General features: G+C 39.1%; 1 protein-coding gene across 1 annotated transcript in view; it reads right to left on the minus strand.

The window, feature by feature from the left end:
* Positions 1 to 5,972: 5,972 nt before the first annotated feature.
* myo3a (myosin IIIA) overlaps positions 5,973 to 21,369 on the minus strand; it is a 95,676-nt gene continuing 80,279 nt past the window's right edge. The window contains exons 31-34 of the mRNA XM_031904487.1: positions 15,559 to 15,665; positions 10,676 to 10,716; positions 8,074 to 8,196; positions 5,973 to 6,260 (exon numbers count right to left, since the gene is read on the minus strand). Of these exons, the coding sequence (XP_031760347.1) occupies positions 6,146 to 6,260; positions 8,074 to 8,196; positions 10,676 to 10,716; positions 15,559 to 15,665 (386 nt within the window). The 3' untranslated portion in view covers positions 5,973 to 6,145. The remainder of the gene's footprint in view (positions 6,261 to 8,073; positions 8,197 to 10,675; positions 10,717 to 15,558; positions 15,666 to 21,369) is intronic.

The following is a 21,369-nucleotide window of genomic DNA, read 5'->3' on the forward strand; positions in this document are numbered from 1 at the left end:
GGACAGACAGACAGATAGATAGATAGACAGACAGACAGACAGACAGATAGACAGACAGACAGACAGACAGACAGACAGACAGACAGACAGATAGACAGACAGACAGACAGACAGACAGATAGATAGATAGATAGATAGAGAGATTGATAGATAGATAGATAGATAGATAGATAGATGATAGATAGACATACAGACAGATAGATGATAGATAGATGATAGATAGATGATAGATAGATAGATAGATAGATAGATGATAGATAGATAGATAGATAGATAGATAGATGATAGATAGATAGATAGATAGATGATAGATAGATAGATAGATAGATAGATGATAGATAGATAGATAGATACATAGATAGATACATAGATAGATAGATAGATGATAGATAGATAGATAGATAGATAGACAGATAGATAGATAGATAGATAGATACATAGATAGATAGATAGATAGATGATAGATAGATATAAATACATTAACATGAACTAATTCTCATGTGCTTGGTGTTTTACAGTAGCTTTTTATTTTTGCCCCCCCCCCCCACCCAAAATGTGTTTTTTTTGTCCCATTGGGCCTGTAACAAAGCAGCCCCAAGGAGGTAATTATAGGAATTAATTCATAATGGATTCTCTGCAGATGGTAAGGACCTCTGAGTGATGCTGTCGCAAACCGTTCGGCTGATATGACTCCATTATTTTCTCGACCAACCCGCCGCATTCACAGAATGTTAATATCTTGGTTTAACCCCTAATCTTCAGAGAGAAAAGCCAGCGTGTGTATGTGCCGTGCCAGAGCAACTCAGCCGGCTGATAGATGTATGACAGATTTTATATGGGGTTTGGGCACGGTGATGGCAGCGAGAATGATAATCTGCTGAGCATAAATGGGACTTCTTATTGCACCCAGTTCTGCCCATAAATGCAGGGTGGCTACTTTATATTCCAAAGGGTTAATGGCTGTATATTGCAGTACAGTATATAAGGGACAGTATATAAGAAACAGTAATAAAACAAAAAAAAGTATTGGGAAGAGTGAATAAACTGATAAAGGGAAATAGAAGGGCTCAGTTATGAGGAAAGGCTGGAACAATTGGGATTGTTTAAATTGGGAAGAGGCACTTAAGGTGGGGGGGGGGGGGTATGCTTACTGTTGCCTTTGGTTTGCAATGTATTTTCCCTTCCTTTGGATCAAGTAGAAGCGAGGCAGGCTTTACTCGAAAAGAAATCTTAATAGATGTGTATCTTTTTTCCATGCTTATCCACTGTGTAACTGTGAACTCAATTGATTTCTAATTATTTGAATATTCTGTCACGGGAAAACATGTTTATTTTTCATAACACATCAGTTAATAGAGCTTCTAAAGCAGAATCCTGCATTGTAATCTGTTTTTCAAAAGATCAAACAGATTATTTAATATTTCATTTTTAAATTCCACATGGGGCTAGCCATATTCTTCATTTCCCAGGGTGCCACAGCCATGTGATCTGTGCTCTGATAAACTTCAGTCACACTTTACTGCTGAGCTGCAAGTTGGGGTGATATCGCCCCCTGTTGCCTTTAATTGTTGTTAAACTACAGTTATAGGGGATGTCCAACCAGAACCCTTTCTGCATTATGAAAGAGATTGAGGCAACTTTCCAATATACATTCATTAAAAGTGGTATTGAAGTTATTCACAACTGTAATTAAAGTTATAAGCAGTTAAATGCTCTCCCTTATTTTCTCTGTACCTTTGTTGTGACCCTTGAAACAATACATCAGAAACCAACAGGGCCCGAAGATCTGACTTCTACACCATTGTTTCAAGAATCAGAACCAACCCCTTGGATGTTGCTCTCAGTGCCCCCAAACCAGGTAGTTATTTTTGAATTCCTGACTTGGGGGCAAGTTTTGGTTGAATAAAAACAAGATTTCCTACCAAATAAAGCCCCTGTAAGCTGATAGGGTGCATAGAGGCGCCTAATAGCCAATCTTAGCCCTTATTTGGCTCCTCCATGAACTTTTATGGTGCTTGTGTTGCTCCCCAAGTCTTTTTACATTTGACTGTGGCTCATGAGTAAGAAAAGTTGGGGATCCCTGAATTAGATCAATAAGAGGAAAGTGATGGGAAGTAATAACCAAGGTTGTGTCCAGCCAGACTGAGAGACAATGGCAGGTTAGGGCGAGTGAAACTGCAAGCTGTGAAACCTATATATCATAATACAGCTCCCTATAATAGGGAAACTTCCTATGGTTTCTAATCTTTTCCATGAAACACATTCTTGAGCAACCTGAAGCTCAGCACTTTAACAAACCAGTGTCTCCGTTAGGATTTCATTTTATTTTGGGTGTTTCATGCTCCATCTTGCCTGACAGCTATTAATTTGTTACTTAAAATTAGCCAGATGACATTTCAATAAGCTGCCAAGCTCTGAGCTCACAACATTTAGGGCTGAAACATCCATCAATGATGAGTGAAGAACATCATGTTCTAGGGTCCAGACTTTTGTATATTAACCATCTTCAAAGTTTTAGCACAGGGCGTGTTCAGTAATGCAAAATCTGAAAGAAAATTCCATTAACAAACCAACAAGCCAACGTTGAATTCTGAGGTTCTTCCTTTTCATCTATGGCCTCAAAGCCAGCAGCAAAAATGGTAGAGCCTATTGACTATGGGTAAAGTGCAAGTATTGGAGCTCTAAGGGGCATAATCAGAGCCCCATACAGGGATAAGATTTTCTTATAGATGGGGGAAACTTCACTCCTTGCCCCCAGATTGTACAGAGCCCAGAATTTCTCTCTTTCCTGGAGTTGGGAGCACATTGCATCCCATGGTGCTATATTAATAACGTCCGAAGGAATACTTTTCTAGCAAAATGGTTTCATTTTATCTTAGTAGCACAGATTAAATGAGGAATGAATATTAATTTGGGTTAGTAACTTGTGGGCTAGTTACATGAGTGTTGTGAGGGGACGCCAGAGTTATCTGAATGTACTGAATGTAAGTGGGTGGTCACTGAAGGGGGCTACCTGAAAGCCTCCATATTATCTAGAAAAAGATCCAAAACAGGGCACTCCAAAGAGATAAAAATGTATTCATAATACTTTATAGAAAAAAAATCTAAAACCTAAAGTGTTTCGACCCCCTATACACAGGGATCTTCGTCAGGGGCACAGAAAATGTGAAGGCAATAAATTTTGATTTTTATCTTGTTGGAATGCCCTGATTTGGATCCTTTTTGATAGACTGGACTAGAGAAGCTTATGACCAGCTGTAGACATTTGGGTCTTGCTGAGCGCCATTTTTCTTCAGGTTGTGATGACTGGTTATTGTTACTCATTCTTATCATATGCGATGAGTATCAGTGTTAGTACAAAGTGTCAGCAGTAGTAAAGTTAAATAAAAGTAAAGTAATAAAAAGCACACCTATGTACCCCCAGACATCATTGCCCTGTCTCCCCCTACATATTGATTGATGCCCCCTTATTTAATTATAGGTTTGTTACATCTTTAGGCCAACCTGAACAATACATTTTTTTCTGCCAACTGACTTCACAGAGGCAGGTTTCTTTCAATACAGGCTTATGTAGCAACATGATACATACTGTATTAACCCTAAACTAGTGATCCGCAGCAACCAATCACATCTGGTATTATACGATCCTAATAGCACAGCTGATATCTGTGTCTAACTGGGTTTGCACTTCATCTAACCTTAATAAGAAAGGTATGAAAAGCAAATGTGACAATATAACCATTTAATACAGAACATTCAATATCTCTGCATAGCAATTGTAGCTGGTATGGGCTGAATACATTAGATGGTGATTGGGAATTAAATAGAGTGGAACTTCAGCTGCAGTGGAAGAGAGAATTGCCAGTATGGCTGCATCCTTAATTAGAAGGAGAGATACTGCAGTGTTGGACTTGGTCTCCTAGGGGCCTGCCAATGCCACCCTGCGCCTATTTTTACAATTAGATATAGATAGAACCAAATAGTAGGTTTTTACATAGCCTCACTTGGAGATATGGCTAACATTAAGGGAAGTGTCCCAGGCTGGGGTTCCACTAGGGGATTCTTTGGTAGGTTAGCCCAGCCCTGATAGCAGGGTCATTTATAAACAGTGGGTACATTTGCACCTGGCAATATCCAGTCAGGTGATTACTTTCATTTTACCTGCAGAGCTGGCTGAAAAAGAGCTAAGCACTGATTGGTTGCCAAGAGCCTCTTCTGAATGTATAAATAAATCTCATGCTGTAGAACTTCATTCACTATATATTAAACTTGGTTTTCTGGTCCTAAATGGCTTTAACACTGTATTAATAAAATAGAAGGTAAAAAAGAAGGTAGTTTCCTAGTCTGGAAGGTGTTTTGGTGTATTATCTCCATTAAAGGCATATTATTGTATTCCTACATTAGCTACACTTTTTTTAAGTTTACAAATATAACTAATAATATAACTAATATTCATTCAATTTAACATTTATTTTTCAATATATGCATAGAACCATTTAGATTTGTTGCTGGTTTTCATCCCTCAGAACCATAATTATATATAGGTAATTATATGTCTTTGCCGTTGACCTTAAGATGGGCTTGTTGACCTGCTTGCTGCTCTTTATTATTATTATTATTATTATGCTACACAGCTAGCAGGGGCCCCAAAGTCCCATAGGCTTTTGTTGCTGCTCAACCATCACATCAGGGAAACAGTCGCAGAACGTTAGGGGTAATTTATCAAATTTAGGGCAAAAAGTGCAAAACAAAGGATATTTAAATGGCTTTATAATGGGTTTGGATGTGTTAATAAAAAAAGGACTTTGGGTTTCATGTTTAACTTGAAAGGGACTTTTATTATTCAGCTTTTTATGTCTGGGTGACAGGTCCCCTTTAACGTCCCAAGGAATACTTTTCTAGCAAAATGGTTTCATTTGATCTTAGTAGCACAGATTAAATGAGGAATGAATATTAATTTGGGTTAGTAAATTGTGGGCTAGTTACATGAGTGTTGTGAGGGGACGCCAGAGTTATCTGAAAGTACTGAATGTAAGTGGGTGGTCACTGTAAGGGGCTACCTGAAAGCCTCCATATTATCTAGAAAAAGATCCAAAACAGGGCACTCCAAAGAGATAAAAATGTATTCATAATACTTTATAGAAAAAAAAATCCTAAAGTGTTTCGACCCCCTATACACAGGGATCTTCGTCAGGGGCACAGAAAATGTGAAGGCAATAAATTTTGATTTTTATCTTGTTGGAATGCCCTGATTTGGGTCCTTTTTGATAGACTGGACTAGAGAAGCTTATGACCAGCTGTAGACATTTGGGTCTTGCTGAGCGCCATCTTTCTTCAGGTTTTGATGACTGGTTATTGTTACTCATTCTTATCATATGCGATGAGTATCAGTGTTAGTACAAAGTGTCAGCAGTAGTAAAGTTAAATAAAAGTAAAGTAATAAAAAGCACACCTATGTACCCCCAGACATCATTGCCCTGTCTCCCCCTACATATTGATTGATGCCCCCTTATTTAATTATAGGTTTGTTACATCTTTAGGCCAACCTGAACAATACATTTTTTTCTCCATTAAAGGCATATTTTTGTATTCCTACAACAAAGGAGCAGTGTCTCAGCCTCAGAAGGCTCATATGGGCACAGTTTAGTAGGAGGCAGGAGAGATACAATGGTGCAACTTTGCAGAAGTACAAGGAACTTGTTTGGATGACAGTTCCTATCATCACACTGAGCTGCTCAGGGGCCCCCACACCCACCTCAGAAGCCCCCCTGCTCCAATTATGAGCCTCCTACCCAATCTTGCAACCCTCCCCGCTGTCTACCCTTTCTCTCTTGCGGCCCCCAGTGGGAGGAGCTTAGGGGGCACCCATAGTTTCTGGTGAGGAGTGGCTCTGCGTTGGCGGGGCCCACAATGGGTTTTTTCATGGCATCCCCCTGGTCCAGTCCGACCCTGCAAGTACCTTCATGGGGGGGGACATATTAAGAAGCTTTATTTGCATATAAATTATTGTGCCATCGCATCATCATGTTAAAGCTTATTTGCACAGTTATTACATAAAGATTTCAAAACATAACAGATATAACAGTCTGCAAAGGCCTCCTTCCATTACTCTACTGATAAAAAAAAAGTTACAAAAAGGTCTCCATTAAAAATGCTGTATAAGGCGCTCCCGCTGAGAGGTTTTTCGAAGCAGTCTCCTATAGTCGTATGGATTACCATCATCATCAGTTTCTGGCGGAGGTTCTTCAGCACCCAATGACCTAGGAAAAACAGGTCGGCCATAGTAAATAACATGATCTTTCCAGAACTATTTGATTGTTGATTTCATACATTGGTAAATGGAGACAATATGGTCGTACCCCCATCAAGTCAAATTTCTACACTGGAAATATACTGACAGTAAAATGCATTTACATCTATAATAGTAATATCTGTTTTTATTGTAATACTTGGATTCACTAATATGTAAAATGTAATAAACTCTCACAGCATTAAAGTGAGTAAAGCATACAGGGATATGATATTGGGCAGCCCATGCTGGAATGAAGGAGATGCCTAGTGAAGCTACAACTCACTTAGGCTGTGCGCTAAAAAAATAAAATAAAGAGCTCCAGGAGGTTCTTGCAGCCAACAAACAGAAGTGGTTTATTGTCAATCCACAGGGTTAGATAAACAAACAAGGCAGTGGTAAAATGTCAGTATAGTAATGGAGACAGCACCATGTGACACCATCCAGAGATAGATTGGGAAGTTTAAGGTTTGCCTTCTAGGGTTTCAGTGCCTCATGTGGTTAGGGTCCCATACAGCAGAAATGGATCAGGGAGATAAACTGAGCCTGATTCCCTCTTCAGTACTGTGGTCCCTTCACTTTGGGCAAACAGAGCCTGGGGGAAAGTTACATTCCCTTCTATCCCTCCTAGTTGGAGCACAGGCTGCTCTTGCTAGCTAGATCTATTTATCTCACTTTACTAGAAAGTGCTATAAACAAAGTAACTTATCACTAACTAAAGCCTTATTCATGGGCTCCCTGACTTTATAAGAGGGGGGGGGGGGGTGTCCCTCTAGGGCAGCACAGCTTTACTGGGGCCTTGTTGATCCCAGGCTTAGTGAAACATAAGCCAAAGGGCCAATAAGAGAGTTATGGAAATTAAATACCTAGATACATGGGCACCTACCTCTGCAACTAGGGAAAAGGGTAGTGTAGGGATTTAAAGCCATATGGGCTGTTTACCATATGGGTTCCTACAGGGGGTTCTACTGTATCCATAGAATCCTATTGAGAGAGCACTGTAATATCATGTATCCTTCAGTGGTTACTAATACATATCAATTTGTGACTATCTACCTGTTGAGGACTAACAGCTCCCAATCATAGTCCAACTATAGCTGCTAGGAATTGTGGGTTACTAACATATATAATAGTGAATCGGCTCCATATGTATCGCCTATAATTTTTATCGAACACCAAACAGTTACCTAATCCAGGGACCATGAAACCAAATACAAAGCAAAATGACAGTAATCACCACACCAGAAGCATAATGGTGCTTAAAGTCATTCAATGGAACTCATAGGATACAGTATGGCTTTGGGCACCATTAGGCTTCTAATAGTGCGGGTTCTGCCATTTTGCTAATAGTACGGGTTCGGCCATGGTTGTTACGGCATTATGGGAGTTGCATTATGGGAGTTGCATTAAACAAGAGCTGAAGAGCCGAAGCTGAAGATCACAACCTGTTGATAATATTTAGAGAAGGGTTAGATTTCATGTGCCATTTGTGCACAAACCACTTGCTCACACTATTCATATTGAGAATACACTTTTATCTTTTTTATGGTACCAAAGCCATCTACATAACAGCCATTTGCTTATAATGAACATGACAGCCACTTAAGCTGATTCATATGCAAAGTGAAATCCTACGTAATATTCAAGCGATGCATGCACAAATTGCTGATCTTATTTATCACTTCTGCGCGGGTAGGTTACACCAAATAGCATTTTAGAATAATAAAGAAAATCCTCAAACACCTGCACATTATATGCAGCGTCTGTTAGAAAAAATGAATTACCTTTCACTTGGGTTTAAGTCTGGAAACTCCGTGGCAGAAACCCCATCGCATTTGTTGATTGACAGGGAATTACTTGAATAAATTTCTTTATAATAATCTTCAGATTCTAGTACTTTGCCTGGGCTGCAAACCAATCAGAAATTAAATTATTAATAAAAAGAGAAAGAAATTGTTTTATTTCCGAAACAAAAAAAAAAAATGACTATTCACAGATCTGCTTAGAGAGGAGAAAGTCCCGTTGCCCAAGAGGCAAACAGCAATGCTGAGAGACATATACCAGTCAGCATGGGCGTCCGCAGAAAATTTTCCAAGGGGGGGCAAGTAAGCTAGTATCATCCTGCAACAGACAAATATATATATATATATATATATATATATATATATAAATATATATATTTTTTTTGCAGGATGATACTAGGGGAGGCTAAAGATGGCCCATACACAGACTGACCTACAGCTAATGTGACACTTAGTGGATTCGCTGCTGGCGTAAAAAGTTAACCTCCCAACTACCTCTTGCCGTTCCCACTGACTCCCAGGGATACTGTACAAAAGTGCGGGGGGGGCTTTTTTGTTTTTACCCTAAAATGTTTAGTATGTTAAAGTATTTATACGCGCATTTCTGTGAGGGGATCTGCAAACATTTGTGTTTGTGATCAGGGCTAGTTCGCATTCAAATTCACTTTTATTTTTAATGGTTTTTCAGTTATTTAGCTTTTTGTTCAGCAGCTCTCCATTTGGTATTTCAGCAGCTATCTGGTTGCTAGGGTCTTATTTACCCTAGCAACCAGGTAGTGGTTTAAACAAGAGATGGGAATATGAATAGTTAAGGGGCCTACTTGGAAAAATAAGTAATACAAAATTATAATAATAATAAAATTGTAGCCTCACAGAGCAATATTTTTGGCCCCCATTTGAAATCTGTATAGAGGCAGAACAGAGGCCTGTGTATAGTACCTGGGTATAGTACCTGTGTATAGTGCCTGTGTATAGTACCTGGGTATAGTACCTGGGTATAGTACCTGTGTATAGTGCCTGTGTATAGTACCTGGGTATAGTGCCTGTGTATAGTACCTGGGTATAGTACCTGTGTATAGTGCCTGTGTATAGTACCTGGGTATAGTACCTGTTTATAGTGCCTGCGTATAGTGCCTGGGTATAGTACCTGGGTATAGTACCTGGGTATAGTACCTGTGTATAGTGCCTGTGTATAGTGCCTGGGTATAGTACCTGCGTATAGTACCTGCGTATAGTGCCTGCGTATAGTGCCTGGGTATAGTGCCTGCGTATAGTGCCTGCGTATAGTGCCTGCGTATAGTGCCTGGGTATAGTGCCTGGGTATAGTGCCTGCGTATAGTGCCTGGGTATAGTGCCTGGGTATAGTGCCTGGGTATAGTGCCTGGGTATAGTGCCTGGGTATAGTGCCTGGGTATAGTACCTGGGTATAGTGCCTGGGTATAGTGCCTGGGTATAGTACCTGGGTATAGTGCCTGGGTATAGTGCCTGGGTATAGTGCCTGGGTATAGTGCCTGGGTATAGTGCCTGGGTATAGTGCCTGGGTATAGTACCTGTGTATAGTGCCTGTGTATAGTACCTGTGTATAGTACCTGTGTATAGTGCCTGTGTATAGTACCTGTGTATAGTGCCTGTGGGATGAAATCTGCAGCAAAAGTTGAGAGTTGGTTCTCAGGTAAAGTTACAGCTGCAGATTCTTCTTTTCAGTCTTCATTTGTTTCCAGTTTGCAAAATCTCCCGATCCCTGTGTGCATCTGTGCTCTGATTGGTCAATTTTACTGTCTGTCAAGGAAGCTGTGCTCTGATTGGAGAATCCACAAGAAGAAAGATCCAATCGGAGCACAGCAAAAACGGGCTTGAGGAGACAGTGCAGAAAGTAAGGTTTTTTTTGCTACTTTTCCAGGGGGGGGCAAGTGCCCCCTCTTGCCCCCTTCTGTGGACGCCCATGCCAGTCAGGGACTTTGGGAAAGTTTTGGGAAAGAAATTCACACAGTTAAGGTGGCTATACACGGGCCAATTCTAGCTGGCAATATCAGTCCCTTAGGGACTAACGACAGGTCTGTCCGACCAACATCTGGCCTGAAATCGGGCAGATCTCAATAGGGCAGGTTTGAAATTTAGTCGGATCGGGGGCGCTTTGTCTCGTTGATGCGGTCCCTGAACCGACGGACGCCTATATCCGTCATTCTAATTTGATCTTTTGGCCCCAGGACGAAACAACCGAATTAGCCCAATATCGCCCACCTGTAGGTGGGGATATTGGGAGAAGATCCGCTTGCTTGGTGAGGTTGCCAAGCAAGCGGATCTTCTCCCGATCTTAGCGTGTATGGCCACCTTTTCTCTACTGTGCAATACGTACAAAAGTACACAAAGTACACAAAGTAGAAGTTTGTTGTTTAAACCTGAGAAGTCCAAGCTTACATGCCCTCGCTTTTTAAAAAAATGGCTCTATCCCATTTTAATTTTCCACTGCCATTTTCTTTTGAGTCTCTGAACAGATTTTCAGCACATAGGATATTATTATAATAATTGTAGACCCAAACCAATGAGTACAGAGCTCGCCTTAATACAGTTAGCAAGAGCATACCTGTCTTTCCTTGGTTTTCTCTTTTCGTCTTTGACTGGCAACTGAGAAAACAATGTGTGTTATTTGTCGCTCTGGAGAGAAGCACAATAAATGTCACATTTACATTTCTAATCCAATGAAAGAAAACCTATTTTCTGAAAATGATTTGCTTAAATACATGTTAGTATGCCACATTTAACTCATCGTACACCATTTCAAACATAGAAACATTTTCCATATGTACTCAGAGCCCAGACTCCATTTACCTTGAGGATAAACTGGTCCAAGTCCTGCCATTTTATTCTGCCCCTACCTCCTACAGCTAAGAAGGCTGCCCGTAGAGTAGCAATATTCCAATGCCCCAGCCTTCTAAACACATCTTCTTCTATATTTTACAAATATTTTACCATACAACCCATTTCTCATATTTTTCAGGCATTGTATATTAAGTAGAAACAAAAAAATCAAGGTACAATGATCTCTAAAACATAATCATTTAAAGGTAAAGTCAACCCCTCACCTTGCTGCCAAAAGTGGTGGGATGTATTAAATTTGACTTACACCCCTGAAATAAACATAAAATATCTGAGCTCAGTAATACATAATAATGTCTACATCTGTTGTCAGCTTGCATTACACTCTCCTTTCAGCAAAACAGGAGAAATTACAGTATGGGCTCCTGCAATTACTGTATCTCTTCATTAAAAAGAACTTTGTCGAAGTTTTTACATTTTTGTAAGAGTTTTCATGGACTTACAAATGAAAAAAAATGAAAAACTTCTAAAACCACAAATTAAATAAATATTGTTCAATATGGATATCTTCCATTGACTTCTACATGACCTAGGCAGCTGTTAGATGGGTATATAACACCTGCATTCTTGTGGTTTTGACACATAATAAATGGCAAAAATGTGTGTTTTTAACAAGAAAAAATAGTGTTTTAGCTGAAACAAACAACGAACCGCAGAAAAAAATATACTGTCATTAGTAAATCTTCTCCCTAGTCTTTGTTTGGACCTCTCTCACCAATGAGATTCAAAGTTCAGCAAAATTTAATTTTGAAATATGGAAAAAGTAAATGCATTATTCTGGTCTTTAGTCAGGTTTTATAGGGTAAGGTGTATTAGGAAATATAACAAGGGCTGTGTTATTGTTAATTAACAATAACCAACTTTCCATGATATTATTACTTATTTAATTCTTACAAACACATTTATGAAATGCATTATCAATCTATATTTTATACGTTTATTACAATTGCCCCTAAGAAAGATGGAAAACCATTTACAGAAAGTCAGCAGGATTTTGTCCAAAACTGAAGTGCTACACTCTGTTCCTTACTGTCCAATTTATTGCCACTAATTAGATTGCTGTTATTTAGGCAGGACGGCATTTGGAAGCTATTACTGATAACAGGAATCTACAACTATTTTTATGAGTGCATCTAAAATTAAATTGTCTGCCATATAAACTGTTCCATTATGTTACAGTATTAATGGCTACAAAGGGACATAATGAGTTTTTTATTTTCTCAACGCAAAATTATTTACCCACCTCAGTAGTGAGATGTGCAATGCTAAAGTGTAGGCACTAAGCTGCATCTACGCTGATAATAACAGACATAGGCTTTCAGCACAGACTTGATAGGAACAAAAAGGCCTTGTCTGTCACTGGTAGCTCTTTATTTCTGGCCCTCAGTAACACACAGACATTGTTAGATTCTCTGTGGGAATCTGTCTCAGGATAAGCTTAGTTACCATCAAGTACAAGATACTGTTTTATTACTACCTGGACTCTCTGGGAGATGGCCTTTCCATAATTCAGAGCTATCTGGATAACAGGTTTCCAGATTAAGGATCCCTTGCCTGTCCTGCATTTCATGAAATACTTTATTATGCTGGAATTATAAAGCACTGGTCAGTTCTTGAGACCATTAGTAGATGCCATGAGTGCCCCTATTGCTGGATAATCCATTAATGTATCTTTGTGGACAACTAATAAGGATCCTTGTCAACTCATGGTGCTTCCCATTGCTGTTAATGGAAAGGGATCTAACAACATTTGGATCCCTAAAAAACAGAGCCCCGGAGGTCTAAAACATTTGTTCTCTTTCCGAATAAATCATTTACCCCCACATTTCTCTCAATGAAGTACTTCTCTCATTTAATTATTCCAAAGAACACTATAGGAGATGTGATCTGACATACAAAGGAAGGGCACAACACACAGAATGCAAATATATGGAAGCAGTAGCATAACACTTTCAAATAAAAATACAGTATCACCCAAAAACGTCTCAGTAAGGCTGTCATTCGATAAAAAGGCATTTGCATTGAATTGAGTCATTCAACATGATAAATACTCAGAATTTACAGTAGTTGTTCCCTTGAGGGATCCACACAACACTTCTACTCAGAAACAATTACACAGCCCATTGCACTTCTTTAGATGCTTGAAACCTCCAACTATTACTCCAACTATTAGTATTCAGGAGCAGAACCCCATGAATATTGGTTTTATTTCCTTTTCTACTCCCTGCGCGTTAATAGCCCATGTGAGCTTTGTATCATATAAGCAGCTCAGCTTTCCCTTCAATATGTCTGACATTGTATGTGGAATTTGTGCAGAAGAACATCAACATGAAACTGGAACATCTGCTCTTTAGGTGACATTAGTGATTGTTTGTTCTATTGCAGTTTGAAATTCAACTATATTACAACATTAAATTCTTGTCCATATTTAATGGATTATTAGGTTTCTAGATGTTCAGTTTATTTTTACCCATTCCTTTACGCAGAGACATGGTTACAAGAATAAAAGTGTTTAAAAGGAATTAAATGTTGACATATGCATGTAGACGTGGAATGCAATTGTAGTTGATAGTACAGGTATGGGATCTGTTATCCAGAATGCTCGGGACATGGGGTCTTCCGGATAAGGGATCTTTCTGTAGTTTGGATCTCAATGCTCTAAGTTTACTAAAAAATAATTTAAACATTAAATAAACCCAATAATATTATTATTATTAACATTTATTTATAAAACGCCAACATATTCCACAGTGCTGTACAATAAGTGGGTTTCATACATAGGATTGTTTTATGTCCAATAATGTTTAAGTATATCTTAGTTGGGATCAAGTACAGGTACTGTTTTATTATTACAGAGAAAAGGGAATCATTTAACCATTAAATAAACCCAATAGGACTGTTCTGCCCCCAATAAGGGGTAATTATATCTTAGTTGGGATCAAGTACAGGTACTGTTTTATTATTACAGAGAAAAGGGAATCATTTAACCATTAAATAAACCCAATAGGGCTGTTCTGCCCCCAATAAGGGGTAATTATATCTTAGTTGGGATCAAGTACAGGTACTGTTTTATTATTACAGAGAAAAGGGAATCATTTAACCATTAAATAAACCCAATAGGGCTGTTCTGCCCCAATAAGGGGTAATTATATCTTAGTTGGGATCAAGTACAGGTACTGTTTTATTATTACAGAGAAAAGGGAATCATTTATCCATTAAATAAACCCAATAGGGCTGTTCTGCCCCAATAAGGGGTAATTATATCTTAGTTGGGATCAAGTACAGGTACTGTTTTATTATTACAGAGAAAAGGGAATCATTTAACCATTAAATAAACCCAATAGGGCTGTTCTGCCCCCAATAAGGGGTAATTATATCTTAGTTGGGATCAAGTACAAGGTACTGTTTTATTATTACAGAGAAAAGGGAATCATTTAACCATTAAATAAACCCAATAGGGCTGTTCTGCCCCAATAAGGGGTAATTATATCTTAGTTGGGATCAAGTACAGGTCCTGTTTTATTATTACAGAGAAAAGGGAATCATTTAACCATTAAATAAACCCAATAGGGCTGTTCTGCCCCCAATAAGGGGTAATTATATCTTAGTTGGGATCAAGTACAGGTACTGTTTTATTATTACAGAGAAAAGGGAATCATTTAACCATGAAATAAACCCAATAGGGCTGTTCTGCCCCCAATAAGGGGTAATTAAATCTTAGTTGGGATCAAGTACAAGGTACTGTTTTATTTTTACAGAGAAAAAGGAAATCATATTTAATGGGCTTTCCATCAGAACTTTCCATTGGAAGTTTCTGGATAACGGGTTTCCAGATAACGGATCCTATACCTGTTTCATTTTATCTGAACATGAGATCAATGTGATCTATTGTGTAATGGTATATGCAGGTCTGGACTGGGATGCAAAATAGGCCCTGGCATTTCAAGTACACAGAGGCCGAAACAGCCCCCACCAGCCCAATAAATAGTGACTGTCTATGGCATCTTACAGCAGCCCCTCTGGCCATGGCAACGCCATTCTGCAACCAACATGATTATATGTTGATAAACACTTGCAGCCTTCGGTACAAGAGATAAAATGTTTCCTTAGAGATACAACAATTATTTTAAGATGATTGAATCCATGTGGAACTAGTATTAGCTAAAAATGATCTTCACTTTGATACAATACAAATATTTTTTCAACACTGATCAAACAAACGAAACTCCTTTCATGTGTAAATATATAGAAATCAATTTATAGATCTAGAGCAGTCCAATGAAATCATAAAGCAATATAAACAACATAACAAAAAGCAATATAAACAATAGTCCTGGTGTTACTGTCCTGTTGTAAAATCAAATTCTTAAGAAAATAAAAACATTCATGGCCCTTACACATGATGAAAATGCTACTAAAGATTTATCGAGCCCCCATATCAGTTCTATAATTCATGCCTCCCAACGTAGGTGCCCTTGCATAACCTAAATACAGTGTTTCTTTAATGGGATTTGGATAAATGCTCCATATTTATTGTAGTTTTATTAAGTATTCTTATTGTGAGCGTTGATAGAGCAGTAATTAGCTTACATGTAATAGACTGTAGTAGGTAGCCTCATCTGAACTGTTCAGGGTCTTTGGCTTCTGTCTTCTTGGGACCCTCTGCGGCTTGACATCGTCTACTTGTTTCGTTATAACTGAACATGAACAGAGAGAAACACAAACATATTTAACATGGTGAGAATATACTGCCATGTCTGCTGAGAAAATGGCTCTCTAGTTTATATAGGAATAAGGGCATTCATTTAAAGGCTGTTAAGAAAGTAAATGAAAATGCTTTATATGCATTTACACATAAAAGCAATTAGTGGGCTTTTAATTCTGCATAATTTCAGAATATTTCAGTTAAAAATGCCTGCTGTTTCATCTGCCGGGGCTTTTAAAGACTGGCCATAAATATGTATAATTTAAAGTTCCACCGAGGCCAATAGATGGTGTTAGGGGTTCTTAGATAATAAATGGCTGGATACAGGTAGGAGGGGTTCCAGTTGCTACAAAGTCTGGGCTTGTAGCAGCTTCCCCCAGTGCCCTCCCTTAGCCAAGCAGAAGGCTCCCGTCATGTATCAACACATGGATAGTGATGAGCAAATCTGTCCAGTTTCGCTTCGCCATAAAATTTGCAAAACGGCGAAAAATTAACGAAATGCATTTGTCGTGCAATGGCGAAATGCGGAAATTCGCTGCGAATCCCATGAAAGGATTCGCTCATCACTACACAAGGACTACACAAGGTTGTTTTTTTATTTAATATGGTGGCAAATCTTCAGATAGGCGATGCAATGCCAGAGCAATTATGGGTGGGAGTGTTTGGGAATGAAGGCAGTAACAATTATCTTGCTAACTGCCTGCTGAGAAAGGACCTCCTATACAGAAACTGGCATTTTAATAAGAAGATGAAAGCTATAAAATGATTATACTTGAAAAGTTCCATGTATTTCTCTGCAGAGTTATGTCTTGCTTATTATGCCTACTATGGGTTAGAGATCTATGAACATCAGCAGTTATAGGTTATTATATGGTATGAAAAGCAGTCACTAAATTCAACTAATCGAGTATTCTTTAAAGGGGTTATAAATTCAAAGAATGATTTGTAAACTCAAAGTGCTTCTCTGACTACATTGACATGAGTGTAATTTTAATGTTTAGTGGTTATTGAGACGTTATCAGTTTTAGACAGCTCATAGCAGCCTTTCTGAGTGGCAGCGACCCTAAGCACCTATGCATTATTTGCAGTGAAGTTCACTGATACTTTGCCAGAAGTCTGGTAAATATCTCAGAAACTATTAAAGGGGAACTCCACCCAAACACAACTGAAGCTTTTTGAAAAGAAAACATAATTTCAAGCAACTTTGCAATATACCTCAATTAAAAAATATGCAGCCTTTTCATGATTTCTAATATAATAATATGGTTTGGAACAGTTCCCTAAGCCCGGCCCCCTGTTCCCCTGCTGATCTGGCTGACTATTTTGAGATTTAAATAAAATATAACAGTAGTCACCTGTCCTCAGCCTGCCTTCAGCCTGCATCCTCCCAATCCCACAATTCCCTGCACATGTGATGTCAGTAAGAAAAGTGCAATGCATTGTGGGTTATGTAGTCAGGCCCGGATTTGTGGCGAGGCCACAAAGGCCCGGGCCTAGGGCGGCAAATACACAGGGGCGGCATGCCGCCCCGCCGCAAGCAAATGTTAACATTTTGCTCCCATACGGAGCAATGGGGACATCTCCCCACTGCTCCGTATGGGAGTTCTAAGTTAGGCGCTTGCGCATGCGCATTAGCGATAGGGGTTGTTCGCGCATGCGCAAGTTAGGCGCATGCGCATTCGCGTTTACGCGGCGGGGGTGGGGGGGCGCCGAATGGGGGCGGCCTTGGGGCGCCCCAAGTAGAAATCCGGCCCTGTATGTAGTTCCTGCATGCTGTCTGTAAGCTGTGGAAACGTTTTAGTCCCTCCTCCCCTGCCAGGATTTCAAATGATGCAGAAAGGGATGAACTGTTTTGCAGCTGGATTTCAGCATATACAAATGTTATTTATTCATACTTTATGAAGGAACAGATTACATTGATAGGTATATTAGCAGTTTTTGTGTTGTGCGGAGGTCTTTAACACATTTTGGTTTGGAAGCCAGAGTTCCCCTTTAAAAATAGAAAATGAATGTCAGCTGCAAAGGTGCTCAGGGACACACCCACCTTTAACTGGACCACTAGCCACTTGTGGTAATAGCATTGCTACATTTCATCAAACTGGCTATGCAAGTGCCTCAATTATACATGTGTCACATTGGGGATAATGGCACACCCGGCTACTGTATGCCCCTACCCTTCCAGGCATTTCAGGCAGCTCATTTTATAATATCCAAAATACTTTGGGTGCTTTGACACTATATACTTTGGGCTACTAAGAATGTACTTAAAATGCCCAAAGTAGCCTAGCAACCACCAGTATGATTGACTAAGATTAACTGAAAACAAAGATATATAATCTGCATTCTATTTTCTGGACATTGTTGCAACTGTCACAACCACAAAGCATTTCAGGTTAGAGAGCGGTAAAGGCAACGAATTCCAACGTTGCACAAAAATGTAAAGCACCAATTCCAATTTGGCACACACATACTGTGCTGTATATTAACACGCAAATGCATACCGTATTTATTGATAATTCTAAAACAACTCCCTCTTTTAGAATATATAAATACAAAATTAAAATTTGAACATATATATATATATATACACACACACACACACACACACACACATATATAAAGCATTACATACAATGACCTTGATGAGTGAAATAACTTTCTAATGGTATTGCTGATTCATCCAGTCATTCCTTAGATGATTCAGATGATTACAGAGGGGAAGAGTGTATAATTACTGAGCAGGGATTTTACACCTCCACAAGGAGACGGGAAAGAACAAACTTGACAAGCTCCTTTTCAATTTCTTTTTTTTTTACTTATCCAAATGTTCTTCTAATCCTCTTAAAGTTCTGTTTTTTTTCAGCAGTGGAAAAGTATAAAAAAATTAAGCCCTGCAGACCCAGCTGTGGCTTTGAAAACACATCAATCCATTCTCCAGTCATAGTTCCAGTGTGAGACCATGAGGGGCCAGTCTGATGATGGGGGGGATGGAAAATCCAAATCAGTGGTTTTTGAAAATAAACATGGACTTCAATTGCAAGATAACATGGGAATTCAGATACAGGAATGGGACCTTGTATCCAGAAAGCTTGGGACCTGGAGTTTTCTGGATTTTCTGGATCTTTCCCTAATTTGGATCTCTATACTTTGTTTGCTAAAAATCATTTCAACCTTAAATAAACCCAATAGGATTGTTTTGCTTTCAATAAGGATTAATTATATGTTATTTGGGATAAGCTTTCTGGATAATGGGTTACCAGATAATGGATCCCATACAGCACTGTGTATACAGAACAGGTAGAATAAAATATTATATAAGCTATCCCACAAAGAACCATGGGTTCTAGATAAATTCAGGTAGAATTATCTTTTATATTGCTTTTTGCCTTATCAGTACTGTAAATTTTTTTCACCAACCTGTACAGATTCAATTTAGTGCTGATTTTTTCTTAAATGATTTCTGCCACAGGGTAAAAAGACCTCGGGCTGATGAGCCCCCTAAGTCTATAGCCAGCGCAGAGCCTCAATACACCGAATACACTGATTCAGGTCTAAGGGAGCCTGCAAAGCTGGTGGGATAGGGGTCACAGCACTGACATTTTGTTAAGAATCAAGTTATTAAAAAACACATTTATAGTTTTTAACATTGAGTAAGTGTATAAAGGCATTAAATTGGTACATCAATAAATGGTGATAATGTTCTTGTGATCTAAAACACAACTGTCAGTCTTGTAAATGGATAAACAGCACATTTATGGTCTCATTAATACACATACAGTATACAGGTATGGGACCTGTTATCCAGAATGCACAGGACCTGGGGTTTTCCCGATAAGCAACGGCGTTTCTGGCTCTAATGCTATGGCCCCTTGGCCCCCCTGCGCTTACCTTTACAGGGGTCTGGGGTGGGGCCCATCGCTAGTGCAATTGCACTTCCTTGCACTAGAAGAGCTGAATTTCTGGGGTAAAAAACAGAAATTCAGCTCTTAAAGTTACCGGGAGTTGCTTTTTACTGCCCCTGCTAACTAGCAGGGTGCTGCCAGGTGATATGGCAGCAGTGCCCCTACAGATAAGGGATCTTTCTGGAAATTGGGTCCCCATAACTTAAGTCTGCTAAAAAATCATTTAAACATTTAATAAATCCAATAGGGATTGGGATCAAGTACAAGGTACTGTTTTATTATTACAGTGAAAAATTGGAATTATTTGGTTATAATGGAGTCTATGGGAGATTATGGCTTCCTGTAATTCAGAGCTTTCTGGATAACGGGTCTCTGGATAACAGAGCTTGTACCTGTACTGATTTTTTGATAAATGGAAATGAATTTAATATTTCCATTTCCAATATTTAATATATTAAATATAATATTACAAAAATCTATAATATATACAAATCTATAATACTACAGTCATGTCAGTCATATCGTAGTGATTCAAACCGGGGGTTAAATTAAAGAGCTGCTCTAAAATGACATTACCCACTGTAAGCTTTTAAAGTAAATTTGTTCCATGAGCACCCCTTTCTTTGATGCACAGCAGTTATTCATTTACTTTGTTTTTATAACACATAACATTGGGAGAGACCCCCGTGCTTATGCTTATTAAATCCATAATGTGTTTTGTAATGTATTGGGCTGCAGATATGGGAGGAAATTCCGCTGTGTCTGCCTGAGAGTTCAGTGCAATTTGCTGTCACAATGGATGTGCTGAAAGAGCAACAAAACCACTTGAAACCTCGCCTCGAGGAGACGTCGGGAGAATACATTATATTTGCTGCCTCAGCTGAAGGCGAAGTTCACAAATACAATTTTTCCCAGGAAAAGGAACAGAAATGAACTAGTAAGCAAATGTTTATTATATGTGATATTAAGGAACCCTAATAAGATTTGATTGTGTGGATATCTGCAATACACTTCTCTATAATGCAGTGATGAAGAACTGAACCTACACCATAGTCCTCTTCTACCTCGAGTATCCCATGTAGTATCATCTTGCATCTTGCCACAACCCTACCATAGCCCTCTCATGGTGTCACAATCTCCCCCTAGCTGTCTCAATAATAATAATAATAAAGGGACTGAGAAGGCCTATGACCATATAAAGGAATGTTGGGCAGCATTGTGGCCCAGTGGTTAATAATACAGCCATCCAGTGCTTGGTAGAATTCCAGACAGGGCATTATCTACAAGGAGTATGTTCTGGCCATAGTGTGAGTGTAGGTGATAGGGACCTTCAGTGTTAGACTCAAACTCACCCGTCACAAACTCCCCTGTTACAAACTCCCCCCCAAATCCCACTCAGTAACTCCTCCCTCCAGCCCTCTTGCAGCCGTAGCAAAGTAATTACAGGGAGCCTCGATCCCCGACAGGCAGCGGCCCTGGGTTGGTTGGGATTTCTCCCAGTGCCCCATTGGCCCAGTCTGGGGACCTTACATTGTAAGCTGCATTAGGGCAGTGAATGATTACAATCTTTGGGAAGTGCTGCAGAATAATAATAATGCAACAGGTGAGGTGCTTGTATACATGAAATGATATCCTTATATTTTAAAGTATAGGTGCCTGGTATTCATTTAATTAATACTCACTTTCCTTCCTTTTTCCTATTCATTTAATTAATACTCACTTTCCTTGTTGCCACATCTACTAAATTAGGCTGAACCTTTAGCCAGAAATATAGGAGCAAACACTATGCAGTTG

Source organism: Xenopus tropicalis, chromosome 6 (genome assembly GCF_000004195.4).
Source record: "Xenopus tropicalis strain Nigerian chromosome 6, UCB_Xtro_10.0, whole genome shotgun sequence".
Taxonomy (NCBI): Eukaryota; Metazoa; Chordata; class Amphibia; order Anura; family Pipidae; genus Xenopus; species Xenopus tropicalis.